Source organism: Schistocerca piceifrons, chromosome 2 (assembly GCF_021461385.2).
Source record: "Schistocerca piceifrons isolate TAMUIC-IGC-003096 chromosome 2, iqSchPice1.1, whole genome shotgun sequence".
Classification (NCBI taxonomy): Eukaryota; Metazoa; Arthropoda; class Insecta; order Orthoptera; family Acrididae; genus Schistocerca; species Schistocerca piceifrons.
Window position 1 is genome coordinate 773,562,775 of NC_060139.1, and position 20,485 is coordinate 773,583,259.

Consider the following 20,485-nt stretch of genomic DNA (forward strand, 5'->3'; position numbering starts at 1 on the left):
TTGTATACTGTTCTCACGTTCTGTCTAGATGGTACTTATAGGCCTTCAAAACTATTCAGTTCTCTTTCTGTAGCTTTTAAATTCTTGCAGAACATACAAAGGAATATTTTAGTGCTAGTGTTACCAATAGGATTTTTACAGCATACTGTCTCTGTGTATCCTGTGTTATATTTTCGTCTTGTTTTCTCATCCCAGTACACTGTGTATGTAAACTATGTTTAGGAATATTTGATCTGTTACGCCTATGCAGCTTCGTGCCACGGTACAGCCTACACTAACGTATACTCTGAATTCTCAAAACAAACTGTAATATAACTTTTCCAGTGTTGGGATGGCTGTATGGGTGCATTTCGAAAGCCAATAAAGTAGAAAAAAAGACAGGTTCTTCTTTGAAATTGCAGGACTAGCACTCCTGGAAGCCTGTTCAACACTACAGTAGAATGTAATGTAATTGCCTACATATTTATGAGTTGTTGCTCATTCAAAGGCTATTCGGAAACGAAGGTCAGATAGGACGCGAAACGGAAATGACAGCAAAAATCTGATGAAGCTTTCCACAAATGTGTCGAGAAGTGTCTCAAGTATACCTATTGATCACGTCGCATTGCTCTTTTCAGTTCCGAGCACACAGTGAACACATAAACATGTCTAGAACAATAGCGTCTCCAGCCAGGTATGAGTGTCCACTGAGAGATTTCGCCTGATTTGAAACCCTACGTAACACACCTACCATGCATTTCCTTCTTCATGACAATTCTCGGCCACACACTGCAGGGTCAGTGAGGATGCCCCTGCAGCGTTTTCGATGGGAAGTGTTTGGTCACCCACCATACAGCCCGGACTTGGCTTGCCCTAATGTTCATCTCTCCTTCCATAAACTGCTGATTATGAAGACTAAAATTTTGGACAGACAATGAATGCAGACCAGCGTAGAGAAGTGATGGAAAGCACAGGCATCTGCCATGTTTGATGAGGGCACTGGAAATTTAGTACAACGGTACGACAAATGTCTAAGTGGGAACGGAGACTACGTAGATAAGTAGCTGGAAGGTGTAGCAAACTGCAAGTAACACATTTTTGATTTTCAGTGTGGTTTCCATTTCGCGACTGGTCAGACCTAACTTCCCAAATAGCCCTGTTATGTTTAAAATCAAGGATAGCTGTACAGTTATTGAAAAAGCTATCTATTAAAAAAATATATACATTACTGCGTTTAGTCTCTGTATATTGCGAAACAGTCCTCCCCGAAACGAGGTGAATAGTGGCCTTTAGAGGACAGTTCTGAAGCGATGTATTTGGCTCATTATTAGCGCTGGAGCCTAGATTCATCTCGACAAAGTTCCAGAAGGCCACAGAAGACCACCGTGGCAGCACAGCCCTGTCTCGGCTGCAGCCTAATGTATTCAATATTCTTCCCTGCGGCGGTTATGATTCTATCCCATTAAACGTATCCCAGGGGGCGGGCGGGGTGGCAGGCTATCGGCTGTGGGGTGTGGCGGCGCGGATTACGAGGCAGCAGGCTCTCGCAATACGTGCGCCCCTCCTCCGCACACCCACACCCACACTCACACATACACAAACGCACACACACACACACGGCGGCGGCGGCGTGGTAATTTGTCGGAGTGGGCGGCGAGCCGGGGGCAGCCAATTTGTCGTGCGCCGCTCCCGCCGCCCCCGCATTGTTCTCGGGCGTCGGCGCAGCCCTTTGCAGCCTCGCCGGCGCTGCCGCTCTCCACCGAGGGCGGTTCACCAGGAGCAGCACCATAAAAGCCGCTTTTCCCGGAGGCGGCGGCGGCGGCGGCCGCAGTGCCGATTCGCCAGCGCGCAGCGGCGAGGGAGGGCGGGAAGATTGCAGCCGCTCGGCCCCGCAGACGCCATTATTTTATGCGTATTTCGGAAGCCGGCGATAGAGTGCAAAGTTGAAACCATTAGCGTCTTATCGCGCCGGAATTGCCCCCATATTTCTCGGCCTATCTTAATAATGCATCGGCCCCCGGAGTGGCCGGCGCTCGGCGCTCGGCTCTCGGCTGGCGGCAGAGTGGCCATCATTCGCTATCTCGCGATTGAGGGCGGCCGGCCGAGGAGAAGGAATGGGTTTCGCGCTCGCGGTGTGAAGGATTCCTCGCGGGAGGCATTAGTGGGGGCGGCGAAGGGAGGGCGGCCTGCGTTGCCAGGCAACCCCGGCCAGGTAGCGCCGGCTGCAACACTGTTGCCACGGCGGCGCCGTCGGCGGCAACGCCGCGCGCCTCCCGCGGCCTCGCCAGCTTTCGACGCTACGCGTCACTGGCGTCGTCTACGCGGCGTCGTTCCACGGTGCCACTGCTGCAAGCAGAAGCTCCGCACGAATGCGTCTAGATGAGTACCAGGAAATTTTGAAAGTGAAGAAAAGGGAGCCTAGCGGTCGAAGGCGCTGCAGTCATGGACTGTGCGGCTGGTCCCGGCGGAGGTTCGAGTCCTCCCTTGGGCATGGGTGTGTGTGTTTGTCCTCAGGATAATTTAAGTTAAGTAGTGTGCAAGCTTAGGGAGTGATGAACTTAGCAGTTAAGTCCCATAAGATTTCACACACATTTGAACATTTTTAGAAGAAAAGGCAACGAAGGCAGGATGAATAAGAAAGCAGTTTGGTTTTGTATAGAATGCATGATGCACAACTGTCTGTACATTGCCTGATCAAAAGCATCGAGATGGCTAATAGTGGACTGCTTGAACTCTTGTGACTGTGTCTGTGGAGGAATGACAGACCATTCTTCCTCAGAGCCGAAACCAGTGAAGGTTGTGATGTTGGGCAATGGAGTCTGGAGCAAAGACGACGATCTAACTCATTACAAAAATTTTCCCCTTGATTCAGGTGGGGATTCTCGGCAGGCGAGTCAATTTCAGGAATGTTATTGTCCACAGACCATAGCCTCATAAATGCTGCTTTATCAAAGGGTGCATTGTCAAACTGATACAATCATTCTATCCAAACGAAGTCTCTACAGGGTGTTTCCGTAAGAGCGTGCAAAAATTTAGCAGGAAATAGGGAATGGTTCAAATGGCTCTGAGCACTATGGGACTTAACTTCTGAGGTCATCAGTCCCCTAGAACTTAGAACTACTTAAACCTAGCTAACCTAAGGACATCACACACATCCATGCCCGAGGAAGCGGTCGAGCGGGTCCAGATTGTAGGGCCTAGAACCGCTCGGCCACCCCGGCCGGCATATAGGGAATGATCCACTGAAAAATTTGAGGTAGGGAATCTGAGGTCAAAGATGCCAGCTTAAGAAGATAATAGGAATAAAAACACATTACTGAATACTTTTTTTACATTACTTAAAGTTAACTGCAAATTCCGTAGTTGACGCAATGAATAGACCACTTATACTGTACCTTACAAAATGTGCTGAAACTGACGGCCCTCATCCTCAGTGCTAGCATGACATCGAAGAACAAGATTCTGACGCACCCTGAGAAAAATCGCTGGTGTGTTTCGGATCGCACCACAGGTAGCTACAATTCTGGCAACGAATTCCAGAAGGTAGGAGACGAGATACTGGTAGAAGTAAAATTGTGAGGACAGGTCGTGAGTCGTGCTTGGGTAGCTCAATTGGTAGAGCACTTACTCGCGAGAGGCAAAAGTCCCGAGTTCGAGTCTCGGTCCGGCACAGAGTTTTAATCTTCCAGGAAGTCTCAAATCAGCTCACACTCAGCTGCAGAGTGAAAATTTCATTGTGGAATTCCATCTCCGTATCCACTGGGGTCTCACGTACAAGAGACTTTAGACACCTCCGTAGGGAACAATCAACGGGATTCAGGTGAGGTGACCTCGCAGGCCATGGAATAGGACTCCCCCTTCTAGTCCAGCGAGCATGATATACAGCATTGAGATGGTTGCGGACATCCACAATGAAGTGAAGCGGTGCAACGTGATGTTGTATCCACATCCTCTCATCAACAGACAAGGGTACGTTCCTCAACAACTCAGGTAGAACTCTGCACGAACCTCAAGTACACGTGGCCATTCAGAAGGCCTACTGCGTCATGACTTCCTGGTAATCAGTCTCGTCCTCCTTGTTTCCTTGCAAGAAATAAAGAATGTACTTGTAAATAAACAGCACAGTACATGTAAACTTGTTTGCATGTTAGTTGTTAAGTAAGTTGGAAAACAGTAATCCTAGGCAAAGCGGTAGACAAGTTTACTTCCATACCTCTGTAAGTTGACTCCTTCGACCCCGGGTTCCCTACCCCAAATTGTTCAGTGGAGCATTCTCTATGTCCTGTTACATTTTTTCGCCCTCTTACGGAAACAACTCGTGTAGTACGAAGTATAAAATGCTATAAAATGAGGTCATATCCTCCTGCATTTTTCGCTTCTTAAGCGCAATAAGGGGACCACACCGTAACCTTCAAATCAGTCACAAAGCATAACACCACCTCCTCACTGTTGGGGAACTACACGTGATAGTAGGTAACATTCTCCAGGCATTCGCCAAACCTAAATCTGCCCATCGGATTGCCACAGGGTATTAAGTGACTCATCATCCCAGGTCAACCGTTTCCAGCAATCCACTGTCCAGTGACATCGGTCTTTCCACCACCTGGAGCGTCGCTTAGCACTGACCATAGAAATGTGTGGCTTATGAAGAGCTGCTCGATCGTTGTACCCCATTCCTTTTGACTCCCTGTACAAAGTTATTGTGCTGACTGGATGGATGGGAGCACTTGGGAACACACAGGTGATTCCTTCCGCTGCTTCCCTGCTATTTTTTACAACCTGCCTGTCAATCAGTACGTGAGATCTGCTTGGCCTTGGTTTAGCTGTGGTTGTTTCTTCTCGTTCCCATTTCACAATGACATAACCAACGGTCAAATTGGGCTACTGCAGAAGGACTGCAATCCTAATGTTGGATATGTTATCAGCTGACATCCAGTGACTAGTCTACGTACGAAGCCATTGAATTGTCGTGACCGGCCCATTCGGCGTTCACGGTTTCCTTAATGACAACATAATACTCCCCCTTTCGTTTTTAGTGAAGGGTCCACCTCTTGTAGTATATAGTGGTTATCTCCGCATCAATAGCGTGTCCGGATACGTTTGATCAGATAGTGAACGTGTTATTATTGTAGTGCATCATTAAAAGTTTTTCTTTAAGATAAAAACATTCAGTATGGATACAAGAAAAAATATCCATATTACGCTGTGTTTGTGAAAACCAATCCGAGTATATAATCAATGCTTGAAATACTTTAGTAGGGTAGTGACTGCCTTCCTCTGCTGCCACAAGCTGCTACAATCCGACATGATGGACTGAACAATGTATGAAATTTTTACTACTGCTCTGGTGCTCTCTGTATATTAGATATTGCAAGCACTTTAGTTCTCATTAAATTAGTGGTGAAAGGTTGTTATTCTTTCCTGCTTCATTAGGAACTCCAGACACTGATACTCTGGTAATTCTTACGATACTGCGAATTCATCGAATATTTGGCACCGAATCGATATCGCATGTACCAAAGCAAAAATATCACTAGCCGGCCGGTATGGCAGAGCGGTTCTAGGCGCTTAAGTCCGGAACCGTGCTGCTGCTACGGTCGCAGGTTCGAATCCTGCCTCGGGCATGGTGTGTGTGATGTCCTTAGGTTAGTTATGTTAAGTAGTTCTAAAGTTCTAGAGGACTGATGACCTCAGATGTTAAGTCCCATAGTGCTTAGAGCCATTTGAACCATTTGAAAATATCAATACTGACACATATCAGTAAAACTGGAACGTCCCAGATTATGCGAGCAATAATGGTGAGGGTTTGAACATAGATCAGTTAACATCTATATGAAAACATAAATAGCATGGAGAACACAATGTTTTCTAAAGAAGCACTAACTTACTGCTGGGAAGTGGAAGACGTATGGGGAAATCTAATAAGACCAGTTTCAGTCTATTACGACCATCTTCAGACAATTCTCCAATGGTGCAGGCAGAGGTGATATACGGAGCAGGGACCGTTTGTTAAGAGACGGGCGGCGACTGATTATGAGATGGTTTGTTGAGGTAGGAGGGATTTAAAGCTTATTCCGTGAAACACAGAAGAATCATTTGGAAAGAAGCAAAACTGCGACTCGACGGATCGCACTTCTAGCCTCCAGTCAGCCTCTGTCCAGTTTTTCCTTTGTTTCAGTTCTTCCTTTCCTTGCTCACCGACGGTGTACCGCTTTATTAACCACTGTGAAAAATGGCCTTTTACGAAGTACCCTACTCCAAATCCCTTCGTAGTATTCGCACAAAAACTGTTTCAGATGGACCTACGTTCAGTAACAGCAGCAATTCCTTTCGACTTTGCAACTGATTCTCATTGGCAAGGCATGACACTCGTCTCCAGTCCCTGCTGGTTGCCATCTTTTTATGACCATCGTTCTTACGCCGTGTTACATAGCTGCAAGTAGCGCACCATTCCTTGTACACATCCCTTACGCTAATAGAGGCATGTAACGAATATACTTGGACCAAGCATCATCATTTCCCTGCTTTTTATAACAATAACAACATTAAGTATGCCAGTGCATAAGCTTACATTCGCACCTTGCAGATACACACTTCATGCCATGCCCCTTTCAGACCCACTGGCTACAACTTTTTACATTAGATTTTGCTGTCTTTCATTTGGAACAGAATTTTCCCCAGTGGAAACCTCATGCCCATATTTGTAAATGCTCAATCTTTTTACCATGTACAAGTGCTGCCAGCTGTTTAGGCTTCACCAAAAAAAAAATATCAACAAGTCAATGTAGGAATACGCTGCAGCTCGTAACCGCCAGAATATACGGAAGTGGTTGGTTAGTTAGATTTCACTATATATATGATCATTATTATTATTTTTATATTGCATGGTAATTATTGAATTACCATTTCATTTATTACAACAGTGAATATTTCAGAATTAGTTTTTATTCCATGAAAAGAAGCCAAGTTTACAAAGTATATTTTGAAAACGGATGCATATCGCCACAACAGCCGCCGACCGTGCACCCTAACCAAGCGCAAGTGCCGCTCTAACGCAGCCAGCTAGGGCCGGACAGGGAGCAAGAATTGCAGTGAATTACAGATTCATGCTACAAGCTGCAAATTGCTCAAACGGCACTGCAGAACTGAAATATTCAAAAATCTCTCGCAAAATCTTCATGTCCAGTCATCCAAAAGAACTTGAATTTCTTCAAGGACCCCTCAATATGTTCATCATTCCCTCATACCATGTATGGTACACAACATTCCTAAGTCTAGACAAATTTCCAAAATCAGCAAACAAATAACTCAATGAGACAAATTATAAATGGCTTAGCGTATTTAACATTCATGAATTATATGGGAATTCTTCCCAAAAGGTGCTTGCCTGGTGTCTCTGTGACTAACTGTAGTTTTCTCCATCATGTACTGAGCAGTAATACGACCAAGAACCAAACAACAACCTCAAACTGACCTCACAAGACAAGCCGACCAAAATGTTTCACAAGTCTATCTCCCCTCACAAAAATGAGCAGAATCCACAATATCTCCAGTTGATCCAAAGTCCTTCAATTAGCTCTGTAGTATCAGTCTTTTACACAAGCCACTCGAGAGTGGAAAGCTGGGAGGCAGCTATGGTTTTCTTATTTCACTGTTTCAAACCAGATACTGCGATCTTCCAAGATAAAGTACTCTCCAAATGAGTCTCCGATACTATCTGTCTCTATATTCAGATCATCGATTCTCAGATATGACTTCCTGCAAAATTATTTTGCTACTGCAACCTAATGAAGTACACAACAAGCCCTAACTCTTCCTCAATCATCACTAAACATGACTCTTTCACCTGTACAAAAGTATGGAAGTACATATCATAGATGACATAAAACGTAAAAGAAATAGCATTACCACTTCAGAATAAATCTTATTTTAACAACACAAGTTAATGTTACCTTAGGACAGAACAAAAGTGGGCATGACTGAAAAGAAAAATTAAAGACAATTTATCATATCACTTCCAAAAAAAACTTAATTTATGCCCTCCTGCACATCAGAAACAGTATATTCCGCAAATGGACTGTAACTTTTCACAAGGCAAGCACATTTTGGGAAGAGTTCCCATATAATTCATGGATGTTAAATACGCTAAGCCACTTATATTTTCTCTCATTGAGTTATTTGTTTGCTGATTTTGGAAATTTTTATTTCAAAGAAGAGAAGTTTGCCCATTTTGTCATCAAATCCTGATAACTTCTCTCACTGCATTAATTTAATTGTTACTCCAGTTCAGGAATTAAATGGAATATACTGCATTTATTATTATATCAGAATACTTAGCTCCACTGAAGCATCACTGAAATATTGTTACTATAATGCCAGAAAACTGTTTAACTGCTGTATTCCTCAAATACGAATAATATATAAAAGGGTATATATCGTAATTGCATAAAGCCATCAGTGTATACAAAGCAATCTGAACCCAGAAGAAGAAGAAGTACTGTAAAGATAGTCTAGAATTCTGATGGACAATACTTGTTTGGTACTGTTGGAAGAGTAAATAGGTTGCCAATAATTTGACAGAGAGATACAAATTTTTATCTAGACATTGTGACACTGCACGAGAAACATTAGATTGAACTTTTAATAGCAGATGAGCAGAAGTATTCCAAGAAACAAGTATCCTTTGACGGAACACCGAAAATGAAAGATGTTCGTTTGTTTTCAAATGCTTCAGGCACTCCTATACACAGGAAATTTTAGTGATATAGAAAGTGAAATATCCAATGCCCGTGAAAACGTTTCCAACGCTATCTGACTCGAACAATCCCCCTAAAATAAACAGCCTCTATGCACTTTCATATAAATGAATACAGCGGTATTATAAAGGGTCTGCTTATCTCAAAATAGCGTCAGTATCTAAGTAAGTAACTCCGTTCGGAGATAAAGTACTCTCCAAATGACTCCTTAATACTATCAATGCCTGTATTAAGACAAATGACTGCCAGATATGACTCCATGTAATAACATTTTCTTGCTGGAACCTAATGAAGTACATAAATAAACAACTTCTTGTAAACAACAAGTGGTACTATGGTATTTTGTACACTACCTCAAGTATTAAGAAATAAGGAGAAAGGTGTAACTAATTCATTGTTCATTACTTAGAAGAGGAGGAAGGATAGTTGCTATTGTGCATTCAGCATAACAAAAATGGTTCAAATGGCTCTGAGCACTGTGGGACTTAACATCTATTGTCATCAGTCCCCTAGAACTTAGAACTACTTAAACCTAACTAACCTAAGGACATAACACAACACCCAGTGATCACGAGGCAGAGAAAATCCCTGAGCCCGCCGGGAATCGACCCGAGAACCCAGGCGCAGGAAGCGAGAACGCTACCGCACGACCACGAGCTGCGGACTCAGCATAACACATGAATGCTAATCTCAGTATGGAGAGGGCAACTTAATTTTATTCAGACAGTGGATTTCTAGATTTTCATTTTTGATATTACTGTATGAATTGGTTTGTTTCATCTTTTGTTTCAGGGGAATAAATATGTGCACATAGGAAGAACATAACGTATAAAAAGAGTTAATGAAGACAGTATTGGGCGCAATTGTGTTACTGAACGTGGGACATTGCTGTAGTTGGTTTGCAGTGAATTGTGGTGAGAGTGAATGGTAGCTATTATATAGTTAAAAATAGTTAGTTGAACTAACATGAAATATTCATTTAAAACCTTACCACTCTATATTCTGCCCTGATATACAGTTAATGGAATTAGGAATGACCTATATAAGTTAGGAATGCAGTGTAAGAGCCATTTACTCTCTCATTTATATTCTAATTTAAAAATTTATTGTTATTGTGAATTACCTATGGTGATGTCATGCTACATCGAATTTTTGAAATGGGGCAGTCAACTGATGAAAGGTTTCATTGATCGTTATATAGTAAATAAATGAGTGTGTATTAGGTACTTTTCATACAAAGACTAAGTAGAGGTTGGTGACAATGATGTTGAAGTGTAAATGCGAATTATAAACAAACATACTTATTACACACACTTTGGTAACATTAGGAGACAGAGAGAAATATGAGCAGAGAGATGGATGATCCAGGGCCACACTGAGTTAAACCATGCACTGCTATTCAACACAGCCTGAGTGAACTGTGAATAACTACAGTCTATCTCCCTCAGAGATTACAGGTAACCTCTGACCTGCAGTCCAATGTACAAATTTGTACATGGAAAATGCCTGCCTGACTGTCGTGAAGTATGCAGTATATTTCACACTTGGGAATGCGATGCGTAACCAGCCAGCAGGGAACTTCATTGTAGTATGGATGTAGCTTACATCAAACTGCTACCTCGACTGAGTGGATGGGTCCCACCTGCTTTGCTCTGTCAAGAAACAAGGTAGGTGTCTATTACGTCTTGTCTCCTGCAACTAATTTTCTACATCAGTGATTGATGAAACATTCAAATGATGATATCTTGAAAGAAGTATATGAGTTAGTGTCTCGAAAAATAGTTGCCTTCGCCCTTCTTGTATGTCCAATAATTACTCTTAGCTATTTGACTCAAACACAGTTTCTCTCTCCATCTCAAAAGGACAAATAACTAATTATACTTGTGACATAATGATTAGTGTTTCAGATATAATGTGAAGGGCAAATCTGTCTGTCTATACATTAATAGTTGTTAACGATATTTATAGTGCTTGAAATTATTGATTGCTAAAGGTCACTTATTTTACAACGTCTCTGACTACCTTCTACCTTTTACTATTTTTGTAAAGATTTACTAAATGTTTTTTTACTATTCACGTTTGATCTTTTAGAATCCATTTTAAAAGATTAGTGACCGAGCTGCAAAATTTAGGTTCCCTATGACCAGCTGAAAAGGTCTGTTAACATTGATCAGCCACGTTAATTTCTGAATGGTTAACCTACTTTGTTCACTGATGATGTAATATTGCTATGCTCTTCAAACACAAAGTCTGGATAGTTAACATGTTTTGCTTATTTTTATTCTAATTTTAGTATGCCCTTCAAGCAAATGTAGGGGACCATGAGGAATATCAGTGCACAGTGGTCTATAAGGCATTATCATGATCTACTGCGAGTATTCAGTCATTTCACCTTTCGCCTTAGTAATTTTTCAGGTTTAGTAATACTTAATAATATCGTGTTGCAGTCTGTGTGTCACCCAGTGGTCTCCTCCACAGTATGTTAAAAATCTCACTGACTCAAAAAGGTCGATTTGATGAAATGTGCCTGTTTTTTGATTGTTTCATTTCCTCATCATGTGTTGTCCTTTTTTTTTAGATCCGTAGCACGTATTTTGAGCTTAGTTTTGAGATATTAACTTAACAAATTGTATATGTCTAGATTCAGATACTTTTGAAAACTCTTAGCTCAGCCACTGTGATGAGTGGTTGGCTTTCAGCCAGTCGTGTTGTAAGTAGGCTGTTTATGTTTTCTCTATGTAAGTAGGCTGTTTATGTTTTCTCTATGTAAGTAGGCTGTTTATGTTTTCTCTATGTAAGTAGGCTGTTTATATTTTCTTATTGGCAAAGTTACGTAGCGCTCAATATGAAAATCACTGGCTGTGCTGTGTGCAGTCTGTGGCTAGTTTGCATTGTTGTCTGCCATTGTAGTGTTGGGCAGCGGCAGCTGGCTGTGAACAGCGCGTAGCGTTGCGCAGTTGGAGGTGAGCCGCCAGCAGTGGTGGATGTGGGGAGAGAGATGGCGGAGTTTTGTAATTTGTCATGAACTGATATATATTATGACTTGTGATGATATTAAGGTAAATACATTGTTTGCTCTCTATTAATATCTTTCATTTGCTAACTACCCCTATCAGTAGTTAGTGCCTTCAGTAGTTTGAATCTTTTATTTAGCTGGCAGTAGTGGCGCTCACTGTATTGCAGTAGCTTGAGCAGCGAAGATGTTTGTGAGGTAAGTGATTTGTGAAAGGTATAGTTTAATGTTTGTCAGGGCCATTCTTTAGTAGGGAATTTTGAAAGTCAGATTGCGTTGCGCTAAAAATATTGTGTGTCAGGTTAAGCACAGTCATATATAAATTGTTCAAAGGGGACGTTTCATATGTCGACCCTTAGCCGAGGATACCTCACTGGAATCTTCTGATCTTTTGTTGTAGTTTGTGTAATTAGTGTAGATTTTGTTTATTTCTAGCGCGTAATTGTAGAGAAAATCTCCTTTGTAGTTGCAGTCTTTGATTGTTGTACAGTAAAACAGTTGTGGCATGCATATAGATTTGCACCAAGTATTTCGCAGCTACGCTTGCAATTAACTAGATATTATTTTCAGTGATATGTTAATGTGTTCTCCTATTTTTGCACTTCAAATTGTGCTTTTCTGTGTTATCGTGTGAAATATTGTGACAATTATGGCGTGTGAAAAACGTAACACTAGGCTCCAAACTAAAGTGAGAAATAATAGTGACGACGAGCGTAGCTTATCAGCGCCGCAGAGTAATGAATTTACTAATGTTCAAAGTAGTAATTTGGTAACTGTGCACAGGGAAATGGAGCGGGCGTCAAACAATGGCGTGGACAGTGAAACAATTAGTGAAGAGGGAATCATTATTGATCGATCGGTCGGCAACAGCTCGCCTCAGGACACGACACGATCTCGCAAATACTGTAGATTCAGGTTTTGGATCCTCACCGTTTTCTCAAATAAGTCAAGACACATTTTCTGCTTGTCAAAATGTGAATGTTTCCGGTGTAAATTCACTGCCGAAAAGCACTGAGGAACATGTTTCAGACACCAATGCATTGTTATCACAATTAATACAACAAATGGGACAAACACAGCAAAAGCTTCAAAAGTTAGACACAGTGGAACAAAATCTCAAAAAGTTAGACACAGTGGAACAAAATCTTAAAAAGTTAGACACAATGGAACAAAATCTTCAAAAGTTAGACACCACACTTGAACAAACACGTGAAGATTTAACTACTGAGTTACATAAAATCGAATCGAAATGTCAAAAAGTCTGTAACGACGTAAAAACACAAATTTGTGAGCATTTTCAACCTATTTTTTCGCGGCATGAAAATGCATTACAGAATCACGAAGCAGCCATAAAAGAACTGCAAATTATTGTTCATGAAAATCATGAGACCTTGCAAGCTAAAATTGACTCAGTTGCATCTACCGATTCGGTTACGCAACTTGCAAAAACTCAGGAAAACTTAAAGGACACAGTAGAAAGACACATGGAGGAAATTAGTTCATTGTCAGAGAAAGTAGTTGAACTTTCGGATCAGCTAAATAACTTATCTACAAAGGTAGATGATGATCTGAATGACACAACACCTGTAGCCTTCACTGACACAGAAGAGTATGAACAAATTAGGAAATTCAAACAAAATCAGAATCAAATCAATACACAGTACAAAAGAGAAATCCGGGAAGTGCAAGATCAGCTGGCACAAGTAGTACAAGAATTACGTATTTCAGAGGACACTCGCGCTCCAACACGGGAAGAGGGACTTAGAAATACGGAAAAGCCGCAAAATAATAACACAGGGCATTTCGGAAGTTATGAAAGAAATTGGCAATGTGCACCGAATTTTGAGATGGAACGGCCGACACGACCTAACAATGACCGATATGCGACTCGCCGACATGATGATTTTGACTATAAGCTGTTCATTACTACACGTAAATTCAAAACATTTAAGAATTCTGGCAACGACATTCATCCACAAGCATGGCTCCATCAATTCTCTCATTGTTTTCCTCCCAACTGGTCGTTGGAACACAGATTGGAATTTATGTGTGGCTACTTGGAGAATGAACCAGCTGTAAGAATGCGATCGGTAATTCACGATTGCCACAGTGAAGGAGAGTTTTACCATGCCTTCCTCTCAGCGTATTGGTCTCTAGCCACACAAGACCGCGTAAAACATAACATCATAATGATGAAACATTTCGAACAATCTGAATTTTCCAGTCTTGTCAAATATTTTGAAGACATGTTGCACAAGAATAAGTACCTGTCAAACCCATACAGCCCCTCAGAACTCATCCGCATTTGCTTAATCAAACTGCCCGAACATTTGAGACATATTATTTTAGCAGGACGTTGCAAAGACGACATTGAAGCTTTTCAGGGACTGTTACAAGAACTAGAAATTGACACTGATAATCGCGGAACGCGAAAACAAGGACACAACAATTACAGGTCACATCCGTCACAATTCCGTGACGACAGAAACAATAACCGGACACGACTGGTCTATTCTTACAACGCAAATCGTGACCAAAATAGACACCACCCGTACGACAACCGTTGGCAGAGTAGTAATAATTACAGGGAAAGATCACCTCTCCACGGTAGTGACTATCACAGAGACAATCAGAGAAACAGACAATATGGGAACCAAAATAATTATTATCAAGGGAGACAGAATAACTTCAGACGGAACAGTTCAGCGCGCAGTTACGATTCAGGGAGAAATTCTCCACCACTTAACCGACAAGAAAGAAACTACAGGAACTACCGACATGACGACAGACGATCTGATCGTAACGACAGACCTGAGTTGCATCAGAACTGGCGGGATTCAAACAGAGCAGGGCCCTCTCGAGGAGGTGAATTTGTAGAAGTTAGGTCTCCAAATCCCAATAACGACGCGCGCCAACAAAGGAACAGACAATGACTCGCACCGCAGGCAGCCACCTGCGCCGGCTGGCTCAGAGAAAAATAACACAGACGCTAACCTTGAGAAAAGATTTAACATTCCTTACCGACATATAAAACATGACAGTTGCTTTTCAGTTGAAACTCTGCGTACTAGGAAGAGTAAAGGTTTACACCACATTTCACATGTAAAACCGTTTATTGAAAGATAATCTGCTTTTTAACTTAGTCTTTGTCATAAAATTTTTCGCTTCACATTACTCATATGCTTTGTCAGACTTAGAATCTGTTAACATTCAACAATGTTTGAAGTTAAATATCCAATCCAGAACCAAGAGAACTTATTTAAACAGAAATGACGAATGCATTGTTATAGTGAACAGACGTCACAGTGTTATTGTGTGTGTACATTCTTGCTTGTTAGTTGTACGATTACGTAACGACTATAAGGCTCACATACTTAGAACATTTACCAGTACTGCTAATGAGATTTTAATGCAACATTTTGGTTACCTGAAAATACGTTCTGTATTTAAAGTGCTTTCTGAGAGATACCAGATGACACAGAGGTTAGTTTATGTGACAGCTACACGATTTTTATCACGACGCTACTAATGAGTGACAATTTACAATGTTACTTTTGCGGTGTATCTGTTTTATATCTGCACAGTTTTCAGAATTCTTCTGGAAAGAAAAACATGTTTTAGTAGTAACTTTTGTGGTATAGCAACAATGAGACAGCTTTTTCGTGGCACAACAATACGTTACTGTACAGTACTTTCTTCATCACGCCAATAAGCATAATAACTACGATATCTATACGCAAAGCATTTCACTTTTTTTTATCATGAGGTAAGTACATTGGCTTCTGCAGAACTTAGCTTTCGGAGGAAAATAACTACGACACTTCCACAGAGATTATCTTACAACAAGATGCACATTTAGCGCTACAGGACACGCATTTCAGTGATCAATTTTATACTTAAAACATTTAATTTTAAAGATTTTTGAATTACAAAGAAAGTTTTCCGTGATATATTTCAGTTCATTGCTGTAATCTGTAACACCTGAGGGTATAATTACATAAATCCTCAGGGGGGTACATGCTTACTTTATGTACCATGTGTTTGGCAAGCACAAGGAGCCCTAGCTAATATGGTATTTGCTTATACAACTTTACACATCGGTACCATATTTCTCTAACACACAAATTACACAGCTATCTGATCATTTAACTGAGAGATAAACATGTTTTTTACTACGTCAGTGACACATGTTTACGTAATTACACCGTTGGATAACTTCACACTTATGAAACTGTATTTTGTCTGTACTTTGTAAACTGTTCATATTTTTTCGGAATCATTGTGATACTATGAGAGCTTTGAATGATGTATTTGGTATGGATTCATGATTTTTAAAGTACGTTTGAGGCAGATGACACTTTTGACATGAGCAGAGAATTTTTTTAATTATTGGAGGAAGCTACGACGATTTTGAGATTTGACTGAGGTGTTATGATGTTATTTTTACGACGACGATGTGTATTATGCTGCTGAGGTATGTTTATGATTAATAGGCTGAGGCTATATGAGTTATTTGATTATGCTTCATATTTATAATGACGAAATATTGACGAGTATCGATGGATCCGTATATGTGTAATAAGGTAAGGAATAATGAGTAGTGTTTAGGGACTCTGATTTATGAAAAGGATGTTGGAAACCAAGAAACGTACTTTAAGAGTTATGAAATGTGTGTGTATATTCGTGAATGTATTACAATGCAGACGAAAATTTTTTTTGGACACTGTTATATCAATAGCATTTTGTTTCTACAGATTTGTAACGCAAATTCTTGACCTGTGAAATATCTTTATATGCGACTGTCTCTGTAGCGGAAACTGCTGTCGTAAATATTTCCGTAAGAAAGTTAACGGACCACCTACACATAATGCGTCGTGGGCACCCAGCTGTGTCAGACGCCTGGAGAAAAAGCCATTAGCGCGTGCCTTTCAGAGCACAGGAAAACACCTGGAGAGCAAGCCATTAGGGTGTGCCTTTCATCGCTAATGCGACACCCTCGTTACTTGAAAACATATGATTACTCGCACTTTGTGCTAATTGCTGAAATGCTTATGAATTAATGGGAAATATTCGTACATCTGCAAACCTGATAATGACAAGTGTCTTTCTATGAGAGTTGAGAGCTACTGACTTACGAAATGCCACATGACTATTGAATGATGTTTTCATGCTTTGGTTTGCGTAATTGCTTATTTCACTTGATATCTGGTTTCCAGCTGTGTTGCAGCATTGCTTTTATAAAATAAATTGCATTTGCTAATGTGAACACTTTCTGTCAACAGATCTATTAAATAATTATTTTATGATCCACATTCTTTAAAAAAGGAGCACTTGGAAAGGAAAGAACAATAAGAAGGAACTAGTAACTGCATACATAATATTCTTTTCAAGTACATGGTAATATTTCTTTTACAATAAGTTGTTGTGGTGCACCACTTTAATTACATAGATATTAAGATGTGAATATACATTTCCCTTATCTGCATTGTTGTTTTTACTGTATTATTTTTTCTGCTTGAGCTATGTCATGTTTAGATATAAGTTATTGCATTTGCTGTTGCTGTTTGCCAGGCATAGTGCTACTAAATTTCACATTACATTACTCTGTTAAGCCAGTTTTACAACTGATTTTTTTTTTGTTGCTGCTCATTGGCTCATATTAGTTGTAATTTTGCATTTTATCTGTTAATTTAGATTTACTGTAGCTTGCTTTGCAATTTTCCAATTTTTTGGTCATTGCTGTTTGTGTTACTTATTTTGTGCTGCTGCATTGCCTCGTCCCTTAGTTTAGCATCTGAGCTCAGTAGATTTAAGTTAGCTTAAGAGGGGGTAGCCTCTAAGAGAATGAGTTGCGATGAATTGGAAGAAATGCATTGAGAAAACAGGTTTAGGTAGGATTTTCTTGGAAATAAATGATGAGGTAAGATAATGGAAAATAAAAATGAGGTAAGAAACGTGTGAACATATAAACACAGAAAGCATGCTTAGTTAGAATTTTTTTTGGTGGAAACAAAGGATGAAATAAGAGGAAAGATATATGAAGTTTTGGGTTGGACTGCAGTACCAAATGTTACACTGAAAACGAACCCTGTCCTTTCCTATTGGTGTTATCCCACTATGAGTTTGTGTACCCTTGAGTATTTGTTTTCTTCCTGTCTCTGTGTACTGTTTCATAGAATTTTTTTCTCTTCTAATACTAAGCTATATTCACTATGAGGAGGAATATTGTTATCCTCAAATATAAGTTGCATTAAAAATATGTTATTTTCTTTGTAAAGTTGTTTACAATTCTGTTCTGTTTCAATGTTCATGTGTGAAATTAATGTTTTGAAAACTATTCTCATTATTTTATGTATGTACTTATGTCACTATTTTTGTAACACTGATGTATATGTTTATTTCTATTCTTTTGTAAAGCCTGTACTACAAATGTTATCTGTATTATTATGTTTTTAATGATGTATTTTGTACCTTTGTTATTGTATTTTTATGTTATAAAATTGTAATTGTTACCAGTTCTTCAAATTAAGTTAACATTTCACTGCACACGTTTCTGTTGGTCATAGTACATGGACAATATGTGAGAAGTAGGGACTGATAGTGTTTGCACGTGTGTTAATAATTCAGCAAGGGACTGGATAACAGCATTGCTGGTTCTAAGGACAATTCCAAAAACGTTGTGAGTGCACAAGTGGTGGTTTATGGACTTGCTATATTCTCTGCAAGACTCTTCGATGGTGATTGTGCACCTGCACATTTGCAACAGATGGCTGCTGGCCGTCTCTACAAGGACTACAGTGGGTCTACATCTTTGATGGCCCACCAATACCGTAATCTCTACCAGGACTACAGTGGGTCTGCTCTGTGATGACCTACCTACCAATATTCATCAAAACTTCGACTGACTCTGCTGTGGGTTTGCTCTGTTGTGGACCAATACTTGTCTGCATGTCGAGGGTCAGCACTGTCTTTCCGTTGGAAGGTCAACACTACTTCTTCAAGACTGCATGGAAATCCACTACTTCTATGTGCATTTTCTTTTACTGCTTGGACTTTGAGAAAAACTCTGCATTTTTACTGTGATGAACAATGTGGACTGTCTTTATGGACTGTGAGAAAATTTTAGCTTTTGACCAACATTGTATCAATAAGTGTGTGCATTTGACATGTTTGTTATTTTAATTATGAAAAATTTTATCAAATCATTATTGGCCACTGCCCAAAAAATATTTTGTAAAATTTTTGTGGGGAGCATGGGGGCTATGTAAGTAGGCTGTTTATGTTTTCTCTATGTAAGTAGGCTGTTTATGTTTTCTCTATGTAAGTAGGCTGTTTATGTTTTCTCTATGTAAGTAGGCTGTTTATGTTTTCTTATTGGCAAAGTTACGTAGCGCTCAATATGAAAATCACTGGCTGTGCTGTGTGCAGTCTGTGGCTAGTTTGCATTGTTGTCTGCCATTGTAGTGTTGGGCAGCGGCAGCTGGCTGTGAACAGCGCGTAGCGTTGCGCAGTTGGAGGTGAGCCGCCAGCAGTGGTGGATGTGGGGAGAGAGATGGCGGAGTTTTGTAATTTGTCATGAACTGATATATATTATGACTTGTGATGATATTAAGGTAAATACATTGTTTGCTCTCTATTAATATCTTTCATTTGCTAACTACCCCTATCAGTAGTTAGTGCCTTCAGTACTTTGAATCTTTTATTTAGCTGGCAGTAGTGGCGCTCACTGTATTGCAGTAGCTTGAGCAGCGAAGATTTTTGTGAGGTAAGTGATTTGTGAAAGGTATAGTTTAATGTTTGTCAGGGCCATTCTTTAGTAGGGAATTTTGAAAGTCAGATTGCGTTGCGCTAAAAATATTGTGTGTCAGGTTAAGCACAGTCATATATAAATTGTTCAAAGGGGACGTTTCAGTGTGCTTTGGCATTCGAGAATGACATGTGTTTGCTTGTCTGAAAGGAAATCAGTCGTTCTGGTTTCTTGGAGCTTGAAGTGTTAAGAAATGTCTGCTTTCAAAGCTATTCTATTCTGGTGAAATTTGTTTTGCTCCATAGAGAGCCATGGTTTTCAAAAGCTTGTAAAATGTTCAAATTACTCGTCAGATCATCCCTGTTTGTTTACTCTTCTGACCATTGTTCTACAGTTTGAAGAGGTAAGGGGAGACGTAGACAAAATTGGTCAAAGATGATAAAAAAATTTAGCCACCAGATAGTTCTACAGAATGTTAGAAATACTGTCTCCAATTTTCACAGATTAATTCGAACTACAAATGACAAAAAAGCTTTCTTGTTTCAATCACTGCGCAGCATCACGCCCCCTTTTCTAGACGAAGCTCTTCTTATTTGCGATGTTTTATTACTTCCTGCCGTCATAAAAGCATCGGAAGAGTATGGAACACTGTGGATCCGTTTATGTCGTGCTATCTTTCTCTTCCGCAAGCTATCTTTGGCAACTTTTATTTTCTGGTGCAGAAATATAAAGCTTTCAGTTATGCTGTTAGCATGAGAATTACGACAGTGTTCAAGCTTTTTTCGTATGATTTACCTTTTAAAATACCTAGATGTATTGGTAAAGCGTTTAAGAATGTGGGTAAAGCTCGCGATTTTTGTGTGAATAAGCAGTTTCTACAAGTGAGTCAACGTAACTCAGCGGAAGACAATTGTGAAACTAAGACAACGAGCAGGTCTCAGAAGAAACTCAGAACAGTGTAAATTTTTCTCTGTGCTGGTTGTATTACGG

The 20,485-nt window shown here is 40.3% G+C and overlaps 1 protein-coding gene across 1 annotated transcript in view; it reads right to left on the reverse strand.

Annotated features, from left to right (window-relative positions):
* Positions 1-1,565: 1,565 nt before the first annotated feature.
* The window catches only part of LOC124775842 (T-box transcription factor TBX20-like), a 235,516-nt gene continuing 216,596 nt past the window's right edge, over positions 1,566-20,485 (reverse strand). Inside the window, exon 7 of the mRNA XM_047250677.1 lies at positions 1,566-1,861. Within this exon, the coding sequence (XP_047106633.1) occupies positions 1,566-1,861 (296 nt within the window). The remainder of the gene's footprint in view (positions 1,862-20,485) is intronic.